The sequence below is a fragment of the Solenopsis invicta genome, chromosome 14 (genome assembly GCF_016802725.1).
Source record: "Solenopsis invicta isolate M01_SB chromosome 14, UNIL_Sinv_3.0, whole genome shotgun sequence".
Taxonomy (NCBI): Eukaryota; Metazoa; Arthropoda; class Insecta; order Hymenoptera; family Formicidae; genus Solenopsis; species Solenopsis invicta.
This window is the reverse complement of record NC_052677.1, coordinates 11282115-11305151: the sequence shown is the minus strand read 5'-3', so window position 1 is coordinate 11305151 and position 23037 is coordinate 11282115. Positions and strand designations below refer to the sequence as shown.

Genomic DNA, 23037 nt, shown 5'->3' with positions numbered 1-23037 from the left:
ATATATAATGTTTAATCCCACACGTTAATATTATTGCAATATTATCGCAATATTGTTGCAATATTATAACGTTTGGGATGTAGTGGCTGTTGAATGTCTCTTGGATATTTATTAAAATTCAAGAAACAATTTAAAACGCTTGTTTGTCTAAAAAATAGAATGATACAAGGAAAGTCGTTAACAAGCTTTTTAAAATTGTTATAATTTATTCTAACAATTGATAAAAATCTTTGGAAATTTTCTAATAAAGCGTTTTTAGACACACACATGTTGATATAAACCTTTTTCCTCGATTTTATTAATTGCATAAATTTTGTCCCGATTTTTTTGGACATCTTATATTTGAATAATCGCGCGCGTGGAAGATATGCTTTATGTCACAGTGGCGCTATCATCTCATTGGCTGCGTTGAGCAAAAAAAGTCGTTTAGTAATAAATAAACGTGATTGGCTCTTACTTTTAGAACCAATCAATCAACATTGTGATTCAGCGGAAAATATAACGTTGCCCAATCATTGAGGGTCACTTTCACCAACGCCGATTAACTTAATCGCTGATTAGTCTATCGGAATTGACCAATCGCATTTGTCGTTTTTACTTAACGACAAATACGATTGGTCAATTCCGATAGACTAATCAGCGATTAAGTTAATCGGCGTTGGTGCAAGTGGCCCTGAGTCTGGGGGCCTATTCTCGAAAAATATCGCATGCGAAAATACTAGGGAATTCTATAATATGTGTAACGTATACTATAGTATTTTCGTACATTTTCGTATGCGTTATTTTTCGAGAATAGACCCCCTGCTAAATGTGACCACGCATTTTTTCGTGGAGTGAATCTACTGGCTACACTGTGACCAATGGCACACAGGCAGATTTAATGGCGGCAAAAGATATGAATGAGTCCACGTTCTCCATGTTATATTTTTTCAATGGCGGCAACACTATTAAAGATCCGATGACCGATGATGCAAGTAAACAAATCAGATAATGCATTCAATTTCAGAACGTTTTACGTCACTCTTCGCGAAAAACGGTGGCTAGACTCGGAGGTCGTCATCAATTGACACTTGTGATTTATTGTTTTAAACAAACGGACAAGTTCTCTTTATCGGGATCAGAATGAGCGTGAAGCAGTACATCCACCCAAGGAACAAGTACAAACAACCACCAGATTACAAGCAACTTGCGATCTTGTATCCGGAGTTTCGTGAAATCGCGAAGATGGTACTACGATATTCTCGACAATGTATAAATTACTCTTATAATGCAAATAAAATTTAACATCTTTTAACATGTTACATTAACATGTTAAGTTACATTAAATTTGTTGTATTAATCTTCTGGTTCTAACAATGAGTTTATTTGAGTTACAGTCAATTATTAATCTTAAATTACTATTTATTTACTCTATTCTTTTTTATACAAGTTATGTCATGTTGGTCCTTTGAAATTAATACTGTCTAGGCAACGTAAATTAAATAGCTCTCACAGTCATTAACCATATTACAGATTTTCTCAGCTTCGAAGGATGTTTTAATGTTTTATATTATTATAATATGTCTAAACATATAATTATACTATAATATAATTATAACTTAGATTTAGAAAAGGAAGAAAGTCAGTAAAGTATGAACAAATATACAAAATTATAAAAATTGTACTATACAGTTTTATATAATTTTTCACTTTTCTATACAACTTTTATACATGAAGAAATGTAGATATGACTCACTTGAATAAGAGACAAAGCAAATACAATAATTTTTATCTATATTGGTTACATAGGACCTTACAGGAAAGATCAGGATCAACTTCAAAGAAAGAAAGAGCTTACATGTGCTTACTGAAACGCTTCTGAAGCACGATTTTGATTTGCACGTGACCATTCCTGCTGACAATCTTAATCCTGCAATCCCACTGCGCTTGAATTATATTTTATGGATAGAAGACTTGATGGTTCACTCCAAATTAGAAATGGACAAGGTTACAGGCATTGATATAGGTAACTATGAAGCTTTTTGGAAATGCATTCCTAAAGTATCAACAAAGCATTCAAATATTGCACTTAGGAAGCAAAAAAAATTGATTAACGTTATGACTTTAAAATAATGAATATTATAATATTAATCTTAAGTGCAATGATAAAAGATAACTCTTCAAAGAAATAATGCTTCTCAAAATGTAATAATATTGTAATATTGTATGTCATCTATCTAGCAATGTACTTGCACATTTAATATAACATTTTAGATGGATACTTGAAATCTCTGAACAATTTTATTTCAAATAGGAACAGGAGCAGTTTGTATATATGCTCTACTATTGACAAAAATTTACAAATGTCAAATGATTGGCACAGAAGTGAATAAGGGGAGTGTGGAGCATGCCCAAGAATGTGTAAGAAAAAACAAATTGCAGGATTTAATTGAAAGTAGGTTTTATTAAATATACTCATACTGAAGCAAAAGAAAATCTAGACAATAATGTTTTTAAAATTAAAACTTAATTCCATGTAACGGAATTTTCTGACATAGTAATTACAGTGAACTCCGAAAAAATTTTTAAGGATGTGGTGTGGGAAGACAGAACTTACGATTTCTCGCTGTGCAATCCGCCGTTTTTTGAAAGCGAGAATGACGACTTCGAAAAAGTCGCGAAGGCCTTACCACCGAGAAACGCGCCCACCGGAAACGATGGCGAACTGAAAATCGAAGGAGGCGAAGTGGGCTTTGTGACGAGGATGATCGAAGAGAGCGTCGAAGTGAAAGATCGAATAAAGATTTACAGCACAATGATCGGCAAGAAAGCCAACTTGGTCAATTTGAAACGATTGCTAAGATCAAAAGATATAAAAAATATAACATGGACGGAATTCTGTCAGGGTCATACAACACGGTAAACAGCATTAAATTAAATTATACTACATTAAAATTTTTTTCAAAACTTAATGCAGATTTAATTGAATTTATTAGCTAATTATATCATTATTTTGGAACATATATTAAAGCTGTATTTGTCAATAGATGGGGTTTGGCTTGGAGCTTCTTACCACAAAATGTTGTGAACTTGACTACAGCACCTGTTATCAGAAAACGTGGAAAGTCTATAGTACGATCGTTAAAGAATTACAAAACTTCAATAACATTTCCTGTGAAGGATAAATTTTCTTGCCTAGACGATGTAGTTAGTTTTTTGAGAGCAACGGCGGAAGAATTAAACGTAACATCATTTTTCTTACTTTCCTTCCTTTTAATGTTAAGATAAATATCTGCAATTAATTTCAAAATGTGTTAGTTTTTAATTATTTTATTTCAAAAGGTGAAATTGCAAGACGTACCTATTCCTGAAGATAGTTTCGACAGCTGGGTGTGTCAAATAACTGCTAAAGAAAGATCATGGGAACATATGCGCAGGAAACGGCGTTTAGCGCAACAAGCCGCATTAAAAAGAGCGAAAGGTGAAGACGGTGAATGTAGTGGAGCGAATATGCATACTAAAGAAACTTCACTTAAAATTGGAAATGATACGAAAAATTCACATGGAGAAAGTTCTGATAAAGAAGAATTATCTGACAAAGACAGTCCCTTACTTATCTGCAAACTCTGGGTAGAGATTGAAAGCCTTGACGAGTCTCAGAATGTAATTACGAAACCTGAAGAGGTATTTAAGATATGGATGATTTTTGACAATGGGTCTGGCGGTTTAGACGCACTACATTCGCTGCAACAATATTTAATAAACAAATTGGGAGTAAGGCAGAAGATTCTGAACAATTCTTCAAAGATTAAGAAAAAGAAAAAAAAGCTTAAAAAAGAACGCTAATGAAAGAATCGTTACTTCAGTCATAGTCTAGAAGGTAGAAATGGTTCAGTGAATAACAAACAGGATGCAGAAAATTCTCTGAAGGTTCTTAATTAGATCACTGTGTTACATATAAAACAATTTATTCCATGCAACATGATAAAGAAAGTCTGTAACAGGATAATATATGTAAATCAAGTTCGTAACGTTCTTTTTATTTCATGATATATGTAGTTTGTAATTTTATTTTTTTTTACTACTACTAGTTTCAAAAAGTTCCCGGAATTGGTTTATATAAAAATGAGTAACCTTACATCTCTTTACATAATATTTAAAATATTTTCCTTGGGCAGTGATACACTTTTGCCTCAAAAAACTACTTTAAAGAAAATATTGTATAAAGATATGTAAGGTTATTCATTTCTGTGTAATAAATAAATTTTGAAAACTTTCTGAAGCTAATGGTATATAAGACCCCCCCTTATAATTATTATTATTCTCTCTTTATAGTACAATTTGACTAAGTGCAATGCGGTAATTTGTCGTTACGATTATTATTATTGCAATGCGAAAATGAGTCCATCGAGAGAAACGATGGTAGAGATCGTCGATCGATCGATTGATTGACTGATTTAATTGATTACTCTTTTGTTATTACTGCAGAAAGATTGCTAGTGCTCTCTTCAGGCCTGAAATTCGCGTAAAATCTACTAGGGCTGCAAATAATCAGCACTATTTTATTCAATAATTAAAATCAAAAACCTCGTGGCTACTATCGGACTATCGGTATCACTCTTCGGTCAAACCGCGGCGAGAGATTCCGTAAGCCGCGGATAGATCGGTGGAAAACGAACTATAATTAATATTAACAGCAGGGTAACAATCGATTTTTTTTACTTATGGCCCTAAGTCTATAATCGCGAAACTTGAAATCGGCTACAACTCGTAATGACTCGGTTAACAATTGGTTATTGCGTCCTTAATTACATGATCGGATAACAATGCCATTCGCTATATTATACCTTATCTCATCACTATTTTCGATATCGAATTAAAGATGCATAGTATACCTTTGTATCAAGCAGATATATCAGTTAAAAACGAAAATCTGAATTCAAGAATATCTATAAAAATAAGAGGAAGCACTTTCTCGTGAATCATTGTAATAAAAGATGAAAGAAGATGGATTACGCTCGTATGGATTAACTATAAAGATCACAATACTTTCTTTTTTCTTATCGGTGACAATTGGAGTAACAAACATACCTAAATGGCAAAAACCGACTTCACAAAAGAAGAAAAAAAGAAACATTACTAAAAACGAATTCGCAAATAATTGGTTGCATACACTAATGTATATTAATTCATTAAAGCCTATGCACACACATTTACGTTGCGCAATTAACATAATTAATGAAATACAACATATACCAAATATGCTAAATTATATTCAACCTCTTGCGAATTAATTTACTTATGTGCATACATTTTCAAATAAATTTATGTACGATGGCTTTAATGATATTATTTGAATATTATATTCAAAAAAAATAATGCGAATTTACAAAATAATAGGGAAAACGGTTTCGAGAGTTTAATACGTGAATGTAGTCAAGTCTGAAAGTTATTTAGAAAGATCAATTCTGTAACCTAATGATGTCGTTGCGCAGGTCTTTTATCATGTAATAGCTGCGCAATGATACCATAACGACATCGTTAAGATTACATAATTGATGATTAATCTGACGATTTAACGATCGGTACTGTCAACGTATCATATCACCGGTATTTTGCATGGTAAATAATTTGAGCCTTTAAAAAATGTGCGATTGTTCGCACGCAAGAATGAAAAAATTGTATTGCTTTTTGATTTCACGCGATGGCGAAAAGAGAATAATCTCTTTTATATCTTAATTTTCTTGAAGATTGCTGTCTTCAAGCGACACATGGCACCCGTGTTTTTATATACATTTGATTTAACATATAAATGTGCGTCTTGCATGCAAATTCAACTTCGGTGGATATATTCCTCTCTTTATCTTCACAAACACACTGTCAACGACCAACAATCTTGTCTCTCGTCTTTTGTTTTGAGTCTCGTATCCTGATTACATTTAAACAATATAACAAAAAACGGTGCAAGTACCAAGTATATATGTATATCGTACGCGATAATCCTCGCACGAAATCGCTATCTTCCACAATGGAGGACTAGGGCTTAGAAAAAAAGAAAGAAAAGACTACTAATGTTCGTCGTTGGCGAACGAGAGACTCAGCTCTTCGTTGCCACGATCGATTCCAAGACGCCAGTTTTGCTGATTTCCAAGTCTTTTGTTGTCTTCTGCTCGACCTCGACTTTTTTCTCTGTTGCTTTCTTAATTTCCTTATCGTCTTTCTTAGTATCCTTATCGGTGATCGCCATCACGGTTTCACCGCCATTCTCCGGGGATTGTTCCTTTTGCCGTTTTTCGATCTCTGCTTTGAAATTATCGATATCTTGCTGACTGATTTGTACGAAGAGGATACCATTGATTACGTTGAGCATATCTAGCACCGAGCCCATGCTGGGCGGTTGCACCTGAATTGGTGGCAGGCTTACACTTGATTTACCCGTGTAGATCTCGTTCATCTTCTTTTGTAGCACGACTGCTTGCTGAGTCAGATGCCGCAAGCAATCGCTGCTCTCCTTCGTTTTCTCGTGTTCTTCACCTAGTAGTTGCTTATAAATCGCATAGGTTTCCTTTTCGTTGTTCAGTGCCGCTCGGAAATCACCCATGCATGACTGCGTGCGTGCCACTAAATGATATGACACCGCAACCTTCAATGAATGAGGACCATGATAACGTAGATTCAAGGCTAATGCGTGCTCTAAGAAACGCAATGATAGCTCATACTCGCCGACCGCATGTAGAATCAGCGAGATGTTACTCTGCAAAAATCAAACATTATAATTTAAAAGTTAATTTTTAGAGAAATTTATGATGCTTTAAAAATGCATACATATATATGTATATATAGTCACTTTAGATTATTTATGTATATAAATATAAAAATATTGTACAGAGAATCTCTGAATATTATCTGATTAGACTTACATCGAGCAAGGCCACTTCTGGATGATCCTCACTGCAGACTAATAATGCTAGATAACGTGCTCTGTACAATAATCTTAATGATACAGATACTTGCCCATTGGCAAAGGAATATAAGGCGAGATGTATCTACAAACAAAAAATAATATATTATTATAATATTGTAAAGAACATTACATCATATTACACACATTTTTTATATTTTCTATATCGTCTAATTCATGTATAGTTGTACAATGCATAAAATTATTTTATTTTACAATGTTGTTAATTTAACTACAGTTTTTATTTATTTTAGGGCAATTGATATAACTTACGTATTCTGTGATAGTGTACGGATGATCAATACCATTGACTCTCTCTGACATAAGAACTGCTTTCTGCTGAGTGGCAAGTGCCTCCGCGTGATCACCCATTATGTAATTCAATCTTGCCAACATTCTAAGACACTGCGCAATTTCGGGGTGCATGGCACCGTAGACGTTATTGAGGAGATTCAGCGCCTCGCTGATCAGTTCATAACCGTCCTTTAAGAATCCTTGTTGAATCTTGCTTTGACCGGTAGTGTAAAAGTTGTATGCGTCACTAGCCTAAAAGAAATAGAATTCAAATTTTACTGTAATCGTTAGTGTAATCTTTACTGTAATGTGATTTGAATTTAGATTTTTAAAGAATTAAAGGTTTTTTTATATTTCCACTTAGTAATTTGAATGAAAAATGTTTTTCCCTTTTTTTTTTAATTTAAAAGTTTAATTTTTCTGTATTAATCGTCTTGTTTGTCTTTATTTAGGCTCGATCACTTACTCTAGGATTGATATGTTTAACGACGGGGAAGATGTTCAATATGTCTTCTTCGAAGAATGTCACCCGATTCTTGTTTTCGAAGTTGTATTCGCGCAGCAGTATCTGAATTCCAGTCTTGACACAGAAGCCACGCAGCAGTGAAATCTTTTGTAGATGGAAATGTTCTATGGTAGCTTCGAGAGATTCCGGGTTCGGTGTTTCCCAGTCGTAATAGGCCTTCAAGTCACCCTTAATTTGCTGCCAGAGTGATTTAGGCGTCAATGATGCCCACTCTACTTCTGACTGCTGCGGTCCGTTGTTCCTTCCCTTGCGTTTATTGCGGCGTTTGGCATGTTTACTCTGAAGCTGAAATTTAAAAATCATGTGACCTTATGCATTAAAATTTAATTATATGAAATGTAATCTTAGTTACTATTATTCTTCACTGTTTTTATTGTTAATTTGCATTTAACAAAATCTTAATTTTGTTATCGTTACACCATTAATTATTATGTATGAATTATAAATAATCTACAATAGGTACCTCTTCCAAATTTTGTTGCGGGTGTATAATCTGTGCCGAGGACAGCAAGCAATTTAGAAAGTGGCTAACGGCCGCGGACAAGCTCATTAGTTCCGTACCCTATAAAATAATATATTTTACTTTTATATACATATACATATACATATATATATATATATATATATATATATATATATATACATATATTAATATACATATATTAATATAAATATAAATTTTGTACAATTAAATATTGTACCTGCATGTAAGAGGTGAAAATGTGTTTGGCTGATCGAAGTAACAGTTCGGATACGGCAATGCGATTAAGATATTGCAACTGTGGTACTGCGGCTAACATAGCCGCCAATTTACCGAGATAGCGAACGTTAATGCCTCTACCATGAAGAGCTTCCACTAATGTACTACCATCCATCGCGGCCGCTGTGTGATCCAGGCACTCTCGAATCTGTGAAAGAAAGATTTACTTAAGAAAAGATATGATAATTATATAATCAAAAATAACTTATATTTTGAATTTAGTCACAGAAGTTAAAAATAGAGATAGATTATTAAATCGCAACTTTGTGATAAACTTACGAATGTTGGCAGTTGCACCGTAAGCAAAAAGTCTGCAGCATCCTTCACTAACTGCCTCTGCTTCTTTAAATCGGAGCCATTAAGATCTGGATGCTTGACGCCGGGTGAGAATACATCCGGATTGAATCTCACGTCGAACTCGGCGTCTCGCAGACTGCCTACCGCCGCTGCTGCGCTTCGCACTATCTCTTTTGTGCTCTCCTCCACTACCATCCAGAAATAAGACTTGTTACAAAATCAGTTCTCGTCCTTATAATATATTTTTATTATTTATCCTCTTTAACCTCTTTCTTTCTAGCATTAATTTTTTTATTCCTAATAAAATCTCGATTTTTTAAAATATAATTCTGATAATAAAATCCTAAAGATTACTTCTCCACATGCATGATTCTACATAATCAATGTATCTAGGAAAAAAAATATACACACGTTCTTGTTTCTCGCCGCCTGTGATCGAATCGGTGATGCTCTCGACAATCTTCTTAGCCTCGTCAGCCTCTATTAAAGACTGAGCGCAGTCTTCCTTGTTACTGTCCACTGTTACAACAGCAGTCGAGTCTTCCTTTTTGTCTTCTTTTCTATCTTCCTAAAAGTATTGATCTTTATTATCTTCTATATCTACTATACAATTTTTCGCATTTGAGGCACAAATATAAAATACAATATAGAAAAATATCCGTTTATGTGTACCTTAGCAGTCGTCTCTTTTTCCTTTTGAGATCTTCTAGCTGACGTAAGCTGTTGAAGATGAACAGCCGCATGCTTGATAAACTGAACATACCTGGACTCAACGAACGAATCTATAAGTTCCTGCCTCAGACAGGCCAGTCTATGTTTGTGTTCTACTGGAAAACCTAAAGCTCGTGCTTCTTTGCTTAATTCCAAACCTTCGACTAAACAAAAAAAATGTTTCCCAAATAAAACAGATTCTTTTTAACATAATTATGATTGACAGATCTCAACTCACGTTTCAGAAAATTAACATCGGGTGGAAAGGTCCTCAATAAATCGAGAACATAATGCCGCGAATCGTTACCAATGATACCCTTACATTCCACACTGCTGCAAAGTTCGATTTCCTCGCCTGCGTCGTTGATTACTTTATGCGGAAGGATCTTTAACTGCGTTCCAGCTTTATTTAACTGTGAATTTTAAAAATATATGAGTAACAAGTCATATTAAATAATAATACAGCAAATATTTGATCAATATGAATCTTGAACTTACCAGTTCAAGATATTTAGGATGTGTGAGAACTGTTTTTCCAAAATCGATTGATCCATAGACTACCGATTGTTCTTGTTCGCGTTCCAGTATTCCCGGAATGATAGATTGCGCTGTTACGCGATAGCCTCTACAAGAAAATATTCACGAGGAATAGCTTAATAACTAACAACGCACCTGTAAGATAGGAAAAGATGAAAAAATAAAAAATCTGAGAAACGCACCTGTAATCGATGACAACGGTGCCGAGAGTATAGAGACCGGGTAAATCCACGGCCGCATATACCCGAACGCCTTGCAAATCATTGCGAGGCGCAACAAAGGCTGCGGCGTCACCTCCTAGCTCCTTGTAATGATCGCGTACGTCAAAACCGAGCGAGAAGAAAATGTTATTCCAGATGAACATCTGCATTTTGGCTTCCTCGCCAGGATTAATCGCCATCACGTTGCCATCGATAACGGCTACTGCTCCGCGAGTCGCGGCCGCCACAAAGTCGCTGTGAACCTAAACGATATAAAAATTATTAAGAATAAAAAATTATTTAAAAATTTATATTATTGAAATTATTAGAGAAGAGAGTAATATGGCACATATTTTCATTTTATTGAATAACTTTGTTTATAATTAATATTTTCTATTGAAATTTGAATGATTACATTCGTCAGAGTGTTGTTTAACAGATTCTAGACTCAAAGTAATGAAATATATATTATTTAGGACGTGATTTATAAAAATCTAATGTACTGCATAATTGGTGGAAGAAAAAAAGTGGTTGTAATATGGCTATCCATAAAAATAATTTTAAAAAATTAGTTTAGTTTAAAAAAAAACACAGTACCTTGTTACAAAATTATATATTTTTAATTTTTCATTGTTTAGAATTTTCCTGCATCAAGAAACTTTAAAAATACCATTAGAAATTTCATTAAAAATATCATTTTATCCTTGTTTAACATTAAACAACAAGCAGAAAACGATGTCTCTAATGTTTCTAAACACCTTTTTTAGAATAACAATCGATTTATCAAAGAAATATTTCAATATAAAAATTTCGCTTAAAAAACCATATTAACAAAATTCCATGTTATCGTTTTAACTTTGTATAACTCGAAATATATACGGCCGAATAAAAAGTTAAATAACAAAAAAACACTCGAGTGTATGTACCATCGTGTGATAATACATTTAAGTTCAAGAATAATGAGAAAGTGTATGTAATTAAAGGTTAAAAGTGTACCTTAAAAAAGTTTGGAAGTGCTCAAAAATAAAAATGCCTTAAACAATTGTTATGTATTGGCATATTAGCATCACTAAAAAACGGCGGGCTACTAAACGAGTAACTCCATAAACAATTATTAGAATACGTCACCTAATAACGGAAATAATAGGGGTAGCCATATTGTCGACAGTAACCATAATACTCTCTTCTCCTCTGATATAACAACATTACTATTTCATTTCAGTTTGAAATTCTATTAATATACATGTAGTGTTTAAAGGAATATTTAAACTAATAAAATTTAAAAAAGGAGTGATTCCTCACAAAAAATAAAGAACATAATTTTTTGTACTATTAGCTTAGAGATGTATATTATTATGTCATATTTAAGAAAAAGAATTAATTGCATACCTTAAAGATAGCGCGTTCTCGTAGCAATCTTTCAGGAAGATTTTTACGTGGTAATTCCCTCGTGGTTTGCAGTTCCTCATTCCAATCACGCGTTTGTCCCGGGATATGTTCCTCATATCCCAACTTAGAAGAAAAAGCTAGAACAAAGATTAATTAAATTAACTTTCTGTCATAATTCTTACAGCAATATTAATCCAGTAGTTGTTGAGTGATTAAAAGTATGAGACAGTTAAACAAAATAACTCTATTTACTTTTTATTTATTAAACATCAGAGAGCTTTCTTTTTATTTTTTCTAAAACTTACTATCTTCCGCGCGAATGGCGTCAATAGTGTGCTCGATTTGCGGCGCGCTCCAGGCATACAGCTGATAAGGCGTGGCCACTCGCTCAAAAGGATGCCTCTGAGTCCTGCGTCGTTGCATAGAAGCAAACCCTCGTTTAAAGGTTGGACTAAGCTGATTCAACAGCTCGATCAGACTGTGACATAAGTGGCTAGGCGTAGCTGGTTTAGGATTGAACACTTCTTTAGTTGATTGATTAACGAAGAAACCTCTGGCACACGCTGTAAGATAATATTGCTTGTCCTCCAATGTAACCACGTGTAAGTATATCAGATCGCCGTGAAGTTTTCTGTGGCCAGGCGGTGGATTCCATCCTGACGTTGTTAGGACCTTAGAAAAAAAGAAGTTTAAAAATTTTTTATCTCTCTTTGCTTAAAAAAATAATATTTTTCAAATCTTCTTAAAATAAAAAGAATACTTAATCTTTAAGTCATTTTTCTTCAAAGCAATTAATATTTATTGTTTCGAGTAAAGTTAATGATGTAACTTATCTTTTCTTATTTCATTCTCTTTTAACACCAACGATTAGATTATTAAACGACTTTTCAAGAATTATGTATTAACCTTGAGACACGGTGGACACTTTTGTTCCTTCGCCTGCGGCTGGAGAGGCAACAGAGGCCTGTCTTTACAACCGGGTATGATGTAATCGGGCGGCGTACAATCGACTGAATCAGCTCGAGTCTTCTTCTTCTCCAGGATATCGCCATTCGTGACGACATTGAGAAACGACAGGCTGCTGCATTCAACACCGTTGTAAGCATCCGCAGGATCCACAGATTTGAGCAGATCGCGCACATGTCGCACGTGTATGCGCGCCTCCCGCATCGTGTACGGTTCCTCCACCACCTTGATGATCGAGCCGTCCTTCAGACCCTCGATATTCTTCAGTTCGGCGAAGTTATCCAATGTGTTACCATCCAGCTGCAGTGAAAAACATGTGCGGTGACACGTGTCCTCGCGGTCCATGAGTAACTGATGGATTTCCTGCAAAGAAAAAATGCGTCAGTAAAATTCGAACAAAGATATCAGTTTATTTAGGTATTGATTTCATTAGAATACTTTTCAGAGACCTTGTAAAAAATGTAATATAAACATGACGTAATATGACACACACATATGTGATACAAAGCAATCAATAAAATATTAACGAGAAACAACTTGATTGCGATTAAAAATAAAAAAGTAAGATTATGTTCAAAGTGTTGACAAAGACAGTTTAAGTTTAAGGTGTTGGCAAAAACAATTTATTAAGTAAATGATATATAATTTAACCATTTAAATATGCCTTTAGGCAATATACACATGAAAATTTAATAATCGAAATAGTTACCTGAACAAGTTCCATGCTGGACACCTGAATGTCAAAGGGTTCAGAACCGGGGCTGACAATTTTGACGGTGAAGCCCAGGTCCTGAATGAAAACAACTTCCTGCTCATTCGAGGCATCCTTCTCCTTGTTAGAGGCTTCCGTTTCTTTTTCGTTCTTATCACTATTTTTATTGTCTTCATCTTTCTCCTTTTCACCCTCCTTCGTTGCCTCAACTTCTCCCTTTTCCACAACGTTCTCCGTAGCTGTGCTCGTGCTTCCGCTCTCCTCTGACTCCTTTTTCACTTCTAGAAATAATTCACTATATATAAGAGAGACGATTCCGCGAATTATCATAGATTTTATGTTACTATAAATTTGTGTATTTTATCAAAGTACCATTAAATTTATTGCATACATTTATTATTTGGTGTCAAATCACATAAAATATACTAAACTCAAATTTATGTACATTTCTAAATTCATCTCAATTTCTTTGAATTGATTTATGGAATAACAAAGATTTGATATTACATAAATTCAGTTTAAATTACAAAATAAATAAAAAAATAATTAAATTAAATTAATAGAATGAATTACAGAATACAGAATGACTCGCTCTCGCCCTGACACTGAAAGGGACGTGACGTTTTTACCAGATATAAATAAATCTCACAGTCCAAGTAGTTTCAGGCGCACTCTCCGATGCACTCTCAGACGCACTCTCTCGCCACTAGCATTCACCGATGTGCTTATAAATAAGCGACAAAGTAAATAGTATGCACCATACTATTTATATTAGGGCACGTGTTTGCAATACGCATCATATTTGAAGCTAGCAACGATCTACGTCAAGAAGGTGCCTATTGGATCGTTTGTAGCAATAATTACATTACTTTTTGTCATAACAATTTTTGTCGTTTCAGTTTTTCAGTTTCTTATTTTTTTTATATCTTTATAATAACTTTTAATTTAATCTTCGTTACATTATTTAAAAAATTGAACAATTCTAATCCTTATTGAACTAATTTCTATTAATATAAATTACTTTATACATGGCGTTTTTGTCTTTATTACATCATTCTTTTTTAACAACTCAATTGTTATTAAAATTAATAAAATTATTAACTGTTAGTTTTTATAAAATTAAATTTATATGTACACAGATAAATTCTCTTTATTTAAAAATGTTATTATATTCTTATTAATAATAAAATTTGTTTTCTTCGACGTTTCTTTACAACAAATTGCATATTTGACATATTGATTTCAACAGTTCCTAAGTTGGTGTTTAACCGCATAGTTTTATGCAGACAAATTGGAATTAATTTTCTGCTATGCTAAACCATGCTTCATAAATATCATTTACTTCGAGCAGTTGTCAAGGATAGCAAGAGATATGATAAGAGAACTATTCCAATTCAAGTGCCAAGATTATATAAACCTAAGTTCAAAAAATATTGTTAAGATATTGCAAATTAAATTCTATAATTTGAGTAAATAATTCGTATAATTTGAATAAATAATCCGTATTAATTTTTCCTGAATAATTTTCTCTATGCAAATAGATGATGTTTAGATCGCGAAGTGAACAAAATTAAGGGTGAAAATGATATAAGTAACGATTAAATCTCTTATATAGTAAATGAGAAAATATGGCGATTAACTAATAAAATTTTTAGTTTGAAATGCTTTGTACACAATTCTTCCTTTTCGTGTTTCTCGTGGCGCTTATCGTTTACTACTCCGTCTTATCATCATGTTTATCGTATACGTTCCAGCGCCGTGTTATGTGTAGAAGTATTGTACTCCTGTTACAACGTGGGGTACGTTAATGTGATGTAGATAAGGTTTTTTATCAAAAAAATGATGTGATAGTGTGGGAAAGATCTATACGAAGGAGGATCATGGAGATTACAACAAATTATTATCGAGACGTCTATTTAGAAATAACAGACGATAAGAAAATATTCGGTCAAATATATTTTTCAATTTGATCTACAAATGCTTGAAAGACTCCATTTATAAAAATTTTTACTTTAAAGATGAATCGTTATAAACAGCAATAAGAAAACATTTTTTTCTAGCTGAATGAATCAACTGAAAGGCAATGTTTAAAGCTATTGAATTTCAAAGAACTCACAAGTTTTGTCGCGCGCGTATATTTTACAACTTGATTATTATAGTTATCTATTGTCGAACCAAGATAACCAAGTTTCAAAATAAAACCTCCTAAAAACAGGCACTTAAGCGACGTAAACGGGTGATAATAATATTCACGACTCATTGTAACGGTAACTGATAAACAGAAGGATGCTTGCGCGGTGACATTATTAGAACGTTATTGCTACTAATAATTATCGAACACCAGCATCGATATTACTTGTGCATTTGTATTTTTGAGTAAAGCACGTTGATAAATGTCATCATTTCATTCATACGGTGATGCGAAAGCCGCTTACATCATTCACATAATGCCCACAAACAGATGACCATCAATAACCGCCGCGGTTTTCTTCTCGTCATTTAACTGCCACTTAATTTAATTCGTCGGCGCTATACCCATGACGGAATCGCAATGATGCAGTATCGTCAATTGACCCTGGTGAGAAGATGATCAATTAGTTACGTCTTTGAATAATGCTATGATTTTTATAGTTTTGCAATTCAATTGCTCGCAATAACTTTCTCCTACATTTCACATAAGCAATGTTTCAAACATCGTCAGATATTTTTGGATAACAGAAACGTAATTAAAAAACGTAAAAGTTGTAACAGATTCATATTATATTGATAAAAAAAGGGATTAAAAAATTTAATATTAAAGATGTGAAAATTCACAATGTATGAATTAAGAAAAACACATTTTTTAACAAATAGATAATAGGATATTAAATAATTAATAAGATTTCTTGGTACAATTAAATTTTAAATTCATTCTTGCACACAGACAATCTCAAGGACTAAAAAAATTCTACAAAACACTTCCAATTTTGCAGACACATCTATTCAAACAAAATTTGTGTCAGGAAATTGGAAAGATGGACGTGAGTACATAAACTTGAGGGTAGATATATGTACATATATATGTGTATATATATACTATAGGTGGCCATAGTATTTACTGCTAAAAATAGAATCCAAGAGACGGGTTTACTGTACGAGAGTTATGCGAGTTCACGATGCGCCGCAGACACGTGAGGAGGATCGATTTAAACACGCAAGCTCAAAGGTGAAAGTACGAGCGTTGCAGTGCGCGCCTACAATTGCGCCAGTTAGCGCGACTCGATTATCATCGAGGGATGTTTGTTTGACGTAGAACTTCGCCGGCACAATAGAACAACCGACGCCGATAACCCCTGCTATCGATATTCCGCGATCCCGCACGGGCATTGTTCCCTTGGAGCACACGTGCACAAGAGGCAGATCGCTAACATGACACTCTCTCCTCCCTTCTCTAATTAAACTTGTAAACACCTGCTCCAGTTTCTGCTATTTTTCTTCGGGTTTTCTAGATTCTTCCGACGCAGCTTTTGGAACCGTTGAATAGTTACACGTGCAAACTAGAATTTAACAGATTTAAAATATACTTGTTACTTGGAGCTCAGAACAGTTACGTTTAATTTGAAAAGAATTGTTACTCAACAATTTTAGAAAATTCAAGCTTTTAAGCTCACACGTGCTATTCATCTGTTCCACATCCTCGAGAAGGAAAAGCGTGTTTTTTTTAAAGGAAAAAGTCCACTCGTCTCTGTGTCATATCCTTCTAAAGATACCCTCCCATCAATCAACATTGATCTTTGACAAAGAAACACGTGTTTCATTAGTTCTCTTCTACCCCTATAATTTTTCAACTTATGTCGATTCAACAAAGAGAGCAAAATTTAATAAAAGAATTAAGAAATTACTTAATCTTCCGCAAAATCGATTCCCGAAGATTATCCAAATATTTTTGTCCTATTATACAATGATTAATAATCGCTAAATCGTTGCTCGATTCAAAGATGAATCCTGCTGATCGTTCTAAATATCCTTCTTCTTAAATATCAACGCTGGTTCCAATCACGAATACATTGCACCATTATATTGACGTCACTGTTCGTTGGCGTTGCATCATACACGATTGTTTATCCTGCATCATACATTATCATTTCAAAACATTAGATAAAAAATTCATTATGTACGATGTGCATATCGACGTACGTAAATCAATATGTATCCGATTCTAAAAATCCGACTTTCCAATCATATATCATGAATCGTGCAGCATTACTTATCCCGAACACCGATATTGCGTCATGCGTTTCTTTCCTAAAAATCGAAATTTGTCGGGAGTGTCGACGGTGCACGTGAAGGCTTTTCATCGTTCACGCAGAATCGATGTTTTTACACAGCTGGAGATGCATTACGTAAATGTGATTACGGCACGTTTGCGACGCGTCAGTCCCAGTGCGGTCATCTACGGATGGGCCATCACTGGCATCCCTTGTACGGAGACCTCGCAACTATTAGGGGCAAGCACATTGATGCGTATGGTTAACAATATTAACGAATTTATGTAGAATTAATCTCGAGCATAAATACCGTCGTATGATAAAAATATTGACAGAGATAACAATTATTATGTGAACAGGACGCGTCAATATTTCCATAAAGTTTCGCAATCGTGGATGACATAATTGCAGAAGTAACCTTGGACTGTAAAAACATTTTATGTGTACCATCAGTATTATTGATTCCGTATTATTGAATAGTGTTATTGGCTGAGCAAAGTCACTCTTGGAACGGGTTTGAGTCGGGGGGCTCGTCGCAAACCGGTCGTGCTACATGAATTATCACATCGAGCTGCCGGAGAATCCCAACAATTCGCACCTCCGTCCTAACCTCCGACGATTTCGGGCGCACGCTCTCGCGTGCTCCGCGAAGAGTCCTTCATGGCTTGTGGTTTAGATGACAAATGTTGATTTCTCAATTACGACTCGTACCGCGTAAAAGACAGAACCTGAAGAAATTTATGTCATAATCTCGGGTCGACGTTTCATCCGTCGATGCTAATAGGAAAGTTTAAGAAGTCGTAGAACTCGAAATACCTCAAGAAGCGTGTTTCGATCTGAGCGATCTCGACAAGTTTTTCGAATACCTCTGCGATTCTCCGAGAAATCGATTCTGACGTAATTCGACAACTGTTCGGAGGAAAATCTCTCGAGTCCACCTCTTTGAGAGTAAGTTTGACCGCGATTCTCGCGGGTATAAAGAACGGAACCGTGACTCGGCGTGACTCGGTTAAGAGTTGACAAAGAGGGTTAGGTGGAAATACAGGTGAAACCGATTGAACGTTCGACTCGGACGACGGAGAGGTCCGTTTCGCACAGGCCGGCGAGAACGTTCGACCGTTGGCGCCGCGGCGCGTCTTCTGCTAGGCCTCCCCCCCTCCCCCCAGCGTCCCTCGTCGTGCTACTTGCGGCTCACATGACCCCGTGCGCGGAGATTCGCGCAATTCGTGGGGTTACATAACGCGCCTCGTTGCACTCCGTCTCGCTCGCGGCTCGCGCGCTCTCTGTCTCTCTCTCTCTTCCTCGCTCGATCGGGGGGGCCGGCTTCGCGCACGGCTTCGGAGCAGAGACCAACGGTCCCGACGAGACCAGCGAGGACGTCCTCGTCGGGAGACGCGTTGACGAGACCCGTCCGGCGTTGTCCTCGTTGGAGAGGATTACATAACGCTGCTCGCACGGGCCGGAGCGCGGATTAACCTTAAAGGAACGCTGCACGCACGGCACCCTCGTGGGCGCGTAGTGCCGCGCGCGCGACAATTTATAGTTGATCGGTACTGACCGGTCACCTTCGTCGTGGCTTCGTCGTGCACCTGATCGCCGTTCAACAGGGGTGTCTTCGCGTCGCCGGTCTCCCGCTCGGACGTCTCGATCTGTGCACCGACTGCCATTTCCGCGACACTGGACCGCTCGGACCACGAGGAACGACGAAGCGACGGGAACAACGACGACGACGACAGGGTGTACCGTGACGACACGGTTTTCCTACTTCCTCGGCTACCTCTTCGCTCGCACGAGCCACGTTCTCCCCGTCCGTCTTTCGCTCTCCTCCGCTGCAATTTACGGTCACGCGCGCGCACCACCCTTTTTGAATCGTTCGTCCGGGACGGAGAGCGACGACGACGTCCGACTTTTCCACGGGGCGGCACACTACTTCAGCGCGCGCGAATCCCACGGCCCGCACGTGCGTTTCGAACGGGGTAAAAGTCCTGCGGCGCGGCCCGCGATTGGTCCGTTGGGGCGACTCGCGATTGGCTGCCGGCCGTCTCATCCGATTGCATTCTCAATAAAGTTCGAGACGCTCTGACATTTTTTTAATTATATCTCTTGCAGTTGCTATTTCTCTTTCCATGTACAATTTGTATATAATTAATAATAATTATACAAGTTGTTGTTAATTTTTAAATACGTAAATATCAAAGAATTGACTAATCGCATCTGAACGATTTGATCGATGTGATTGGTCAATTCCCTCTTTCGGCTCTTGGGATCTCGGTGCGATTTCTCGCATCGTGAACACGAGGCTTTAGAAATCGATCCTCAGTTTTCCACGTCCCTGGCGGTTTCTAACCTAATTGTGCGCGCGGTGCAAGATATTTGTCGGTGGTGTTTGTACATTAGAAAATAAGAGGCGTTATTGAAAGGATTAGGGCAACGCGGAGGGAAATTCCTGAAACGAGATTCCCCATCTGGAGAGAGAGCTGCTCGACAGGATCGCAGAGTAAGGTTAGACGCCGCGAGGATGTCAGAATCAGCTGAGGAACAGCCGGAGTTTCGGCTAGGACCGGATCCCAATGTCACCTATCCTATTCGGGTCCAATATTGCGGAAACTGTTCACTACCCATCGAGGTAAAAATCGTCGCTTTTAATCTGGGAGTAGTTACCCAGTTTTTCCTCGTGTAAACGATCACTTGAGGCGACTTTTACACCCCAATTAAAAATTAGTTATATTAATTAGATATCATACATTGTTGATTGCTCCACAATTTATTGAGTTCCGAAATCATTTTGTGCATAGATTTGCCTAATATATTTTTTTAAAAAAGTAAAAAGTAAATATGACTTCTTGGTTAGTAAAAAAAACTATGACAGCTTTGTCTTCCTCAATTGTGTATCACATAGCTTAAGTGAAAATTACAAAACTATGCAAATTCACTAGATATTGAGCAACAAAATTATAAATGTTCTAGTAAATTTACTCACTTTTGTAAATTTCACCAAGTTTTGTGATATATGATTAACCCCTTGCTGTCGGAGGATAAAAGTCATTCTAAATGATTGATTCTTGGGTTAATAATGATGAAAATAGAGGAGCTATAATTGACAATTAATTATAGATGAAAATTATAACACACTTTAGCTAGAGAAAAAAAGATAAAATGTTTTGAGTGATTAGTCTTTCATTTTTTTCAATGAGATAATGTGAATTTTGTAAAGCAGAAGAGAAAGAAATTGATAGTAAAGGGTTAAAAAAACTCCCATGAGAATCTGATCATCATTAATTTGCAGTACTGCGAATACTACCCAGAATATGACAAATGCAAGCAGTGGTTGGAAAGGAATCTACCTACTGAATTTGAAAAGATGAAACTAGGTAATTATGGGAAATTGATTACTAAAGTCATCAAGTTCAAGGTTATAACTGAAGAATTATGTTCCAATTAGCTACTGAAGATGGCTCCACTGAAGTCAGCACAGGAGAGGATGAAAAGAAGCGGCAGAAGCGAGGTGGTAAGGGTATGCTGAAGACTAAAAAGAAGGAGGATATACCACGGCTGGTAACCATTTCCAGAGCGCCTAGAGGAAAGAAAAAATCTGTTACGGTTGTGAATGGCCTCAGCACTTTTGGTAATGTGCCGAATTGACTCTCTAAAGTGATCCCTAGCTGCTCAATAATATTGCATAATATTAATCCTCTAGACAATTCAAAAGAAATTTAATACAGCCCCTAGACGATCAATATTATTGATACTGACTTAAATTCTATGCAATAATATTGAGCTACAGGCTGTTTAAGGCTTGTTCTTTTTGCACACTCCAGGACCGAACTTCTTGTACCATTCATCTTTCCTTTTTTTTCACATTGGAGAAAAAAAAGAGAAAAGACGAACCGTGCTAGAAGTTCAGTCTTAGGAAAAAGGCCAAACCTTAATTGAATTAATGAAAATAATTCTAACGGAAAGGGAATTCTCTACAGACATCGACTTGAAGGTGGCGGCGAAATTCTTCGGTAGTAAGTTTGCCTGTGGGTCCAGTGTGACTGGAGACGATGAGATTGTCATTCAGGGAGACGTCAAGGATGATCTGTTCGAAGTGATACCTGAGAAATGGCCACAAGTAAGTTATAGTGGAAAAAGAAGGGAAAAATGCATTACAATGAAGAAAATAAAGCATAAAATCTTCTCAATGGAAAACCTGCTTTTTTCAGATTGATGAGGACTCTATAGACGATCTTGGGGATCAAAAGAGATAATAAGGCTATTCACTATTACACACGCACAATAATTTAATTATATACTATTTCGAGTCGTGTTTATTATATAAATAAAATGTACATACGCAAAATATATTTAAATAAGTTATTTTTTAAGGTTTAAGATTAGGTCTCTTCTTCTGTGTTCTGGTTATCCTTTCGCACATTTGCGATGATTTGAAGCAGGGTCTCAACCTCTTCATCCGTTAATCGTTCCTCACTCTCTTCCACCATCTGCATGTGAATGTCATGTTAGAATAGATCTATTGCCAACAAAACGTCACATCCTAATTAGAATATTAACAGGAAAGAAAAAACTATACCAATTGTATCTCAAGCTGCGTAGTAGGACAAAGATTAAGAAGAGTGAGCTTCTCAGCCTTGGTCAATTTGAAGGGCTCCATCGCTTTCAGAAACTCTTGGATTTTTTGTGGGCTCTGCTTCACAAATGCCATCTTTTCATCGGTAAAATATTTGATTGTCTGATAAGAGATGGTTGCGAGCGGCGTCATGTCCGACTTGTTCTTGCACGACTTTATGGATTTCATGTTTTGCAGTATATCCAGAACCTCGTGATTGCTCAGAAGAGTATTCCAGTTACCTTTGATGCTGAAAAAACAAACAGTAGTAAAACCTAACCTAACAATTCTTGCAGCAAGTAAAAGAGTCTGTTGATAACTTACACCTTCATGTTGAGTCTTGTTGAATTGGAAAGAATTCTAAAACTCAAGTAATTGTGAATCAATAAAATGTTTTTTGTGTCTCCAACTTGACAATACAAAAATTTAAATCTTGAGGTTAGGACGCTCGATAACTAATATCGTTGTCACAACCACAGCGCGTTGATCCTCCGCTTATGCACGAAGATTCAAAAATTCCGTTTTATTAGCACGAAGTGATTTTCTTTGGACGCGTAAGATTCTTCGCAGTGTTCCCCACGTCGTTGACACGTTCTTGCTCCGCTTTGTCACTTTTACTCGTGTTCATGATACAAAGCCATCTATTACATCCGTTTGCACCTGTTTCATCGAGTGCAGTCACTCGTTCTTTCTCTCTTTCCTTCTAATGCTTAATCGTATACCCATCTCATTTCAGAATACAGAAGACACGGCTCCGTTCTTTTTATCTTTTTGCACAGTTAGTATCTTTTCTCTCTTTTTTTCTAATGGGAAATAAAAGGAGGAATAATGAAACACTTCAATCCTTGC

At 36.1% G+C, this 23037-nt stretch overlaps 4 protein-coding genes across 6 annotated transcripts; 2 read left to right on the top strand and 2 right to left on the bottom strand.

The window, feature by feature from the left end:
- Positions 1–874: 874 nt before the first annotated feature.
- LOC105199230 (U6 small nuclear RNA (adenine-(43)-N(6))-methyltransferase) lies at positions 875–4010 on the top strand. 2 transcript variants are annotated; one of them, XM_011166222.3, is made up of 6 exons: positions 875–1227; positions 1789–2005; positions 2294–2434; positions 2538–2898; positions 3027–3222; positions 3322–4010. In XM_011166222.3, the coding sequence occupies exons 1-6, from the start codon at positions 1123–1125 to the stop codon at positions 3823–3825; spliced, it is 1524 nt and encodes a 507-aa protein (XP_011164524.2). In that variant the 5' UTR covers positions 875–1122; the 3' UTR covers positions 3826–4010. The 2 variants fall into 2 exon arrangements, with proteins under 2 accessions (XP_011164524.2, XP_039313336.1); XM_039457402.1 differs by having other exon boundaries at positions 875–1249.
- Positions 3931–19506, bottom strand: LOC105199232 (clustered mitochondria protein homolog). 2 transcript variants are annotated; one of them, XM_039457399.1, is made up of 17 exons: positions 15768–15907; positions 13330–13613; positions 12561–12983; positions 11960–12326; positions 11655–11791; positions 10248–10528; positions 10027–10153; positions 9767–9941; positions 9490–9692; positions 9229–9385; positions 8800–9005; positions 8462–8668; positions 8224–8322; positions 7701–8045; positions 7214–7486; positions 6900–7025; positions 3931–6733 (listed from the first exon to the last, which is right to left on the bottom strand). In XM_039457399.1, exons 2-17 carry the CDS (start codon positions 13342–13344, stop codon positions 6077–6079), a joined length of 3798 nt encoding a protein of 1265 aa, XP_039313333.1. In that variant the 5' UTR covers positions 13345–13613; positions 15768–15907; the 3' UTR covers positions 3931–6076. The 2 variants fall into 2 exon arrangements, with proteins under 2 accessions (XP_039313333.1, XP_011164525.1); XM_011166223.3 differs by lacking the exon at positions 15768–15907 and adding an exon at positions 19138–19506 and having other exon boundaries at positions 6077–6733.
- Positions 19507–19508: 2 nt separating this feature from the next.
- LOC105199228 (density-regulated protein homolog) lies at positions 19509–21953 on the top strand. Its single transcript, XM_011166220.3, has 5 exons — positions 19509–20205; positions 20866–20950; positions 21022–21204; positions 21554–21693; positions 21785–21953. The coding sequence occupies exons 1-5, from the start codon at positions 20098–20100 to the stop codon at positions 21827–21829; spliced, it is 561 nt and encodes a 186-aa protein (XP_011164522.1). The 5' UTR covers positions 19509–20097; the 3' UTR covers positions 21830–21953.
- On the bottom strand, positions 21862–22955 carry LOC105199229 (DNA-directed RNA polymerase III subunit RPC9). The gene is made up of 3 exons (XM_011166221.3): positions 22513–22955; positions 22153–22438; positions 21862–22063 (listed from the first exon to the last, which is right to left on the bottom strand). Exons 1-3 carry the CDS (start codon positions 22518–22520, stop codon positions 21956–21958), a joined length of 402 nt encoding a protein of 133 aa, XP_011164523.1. The 5' UTR covers positions 22521–22955; the 3' UTR covers positions 21862–21955.
- Positions 22956–23037: the final 82 nt, after the last annotated feature.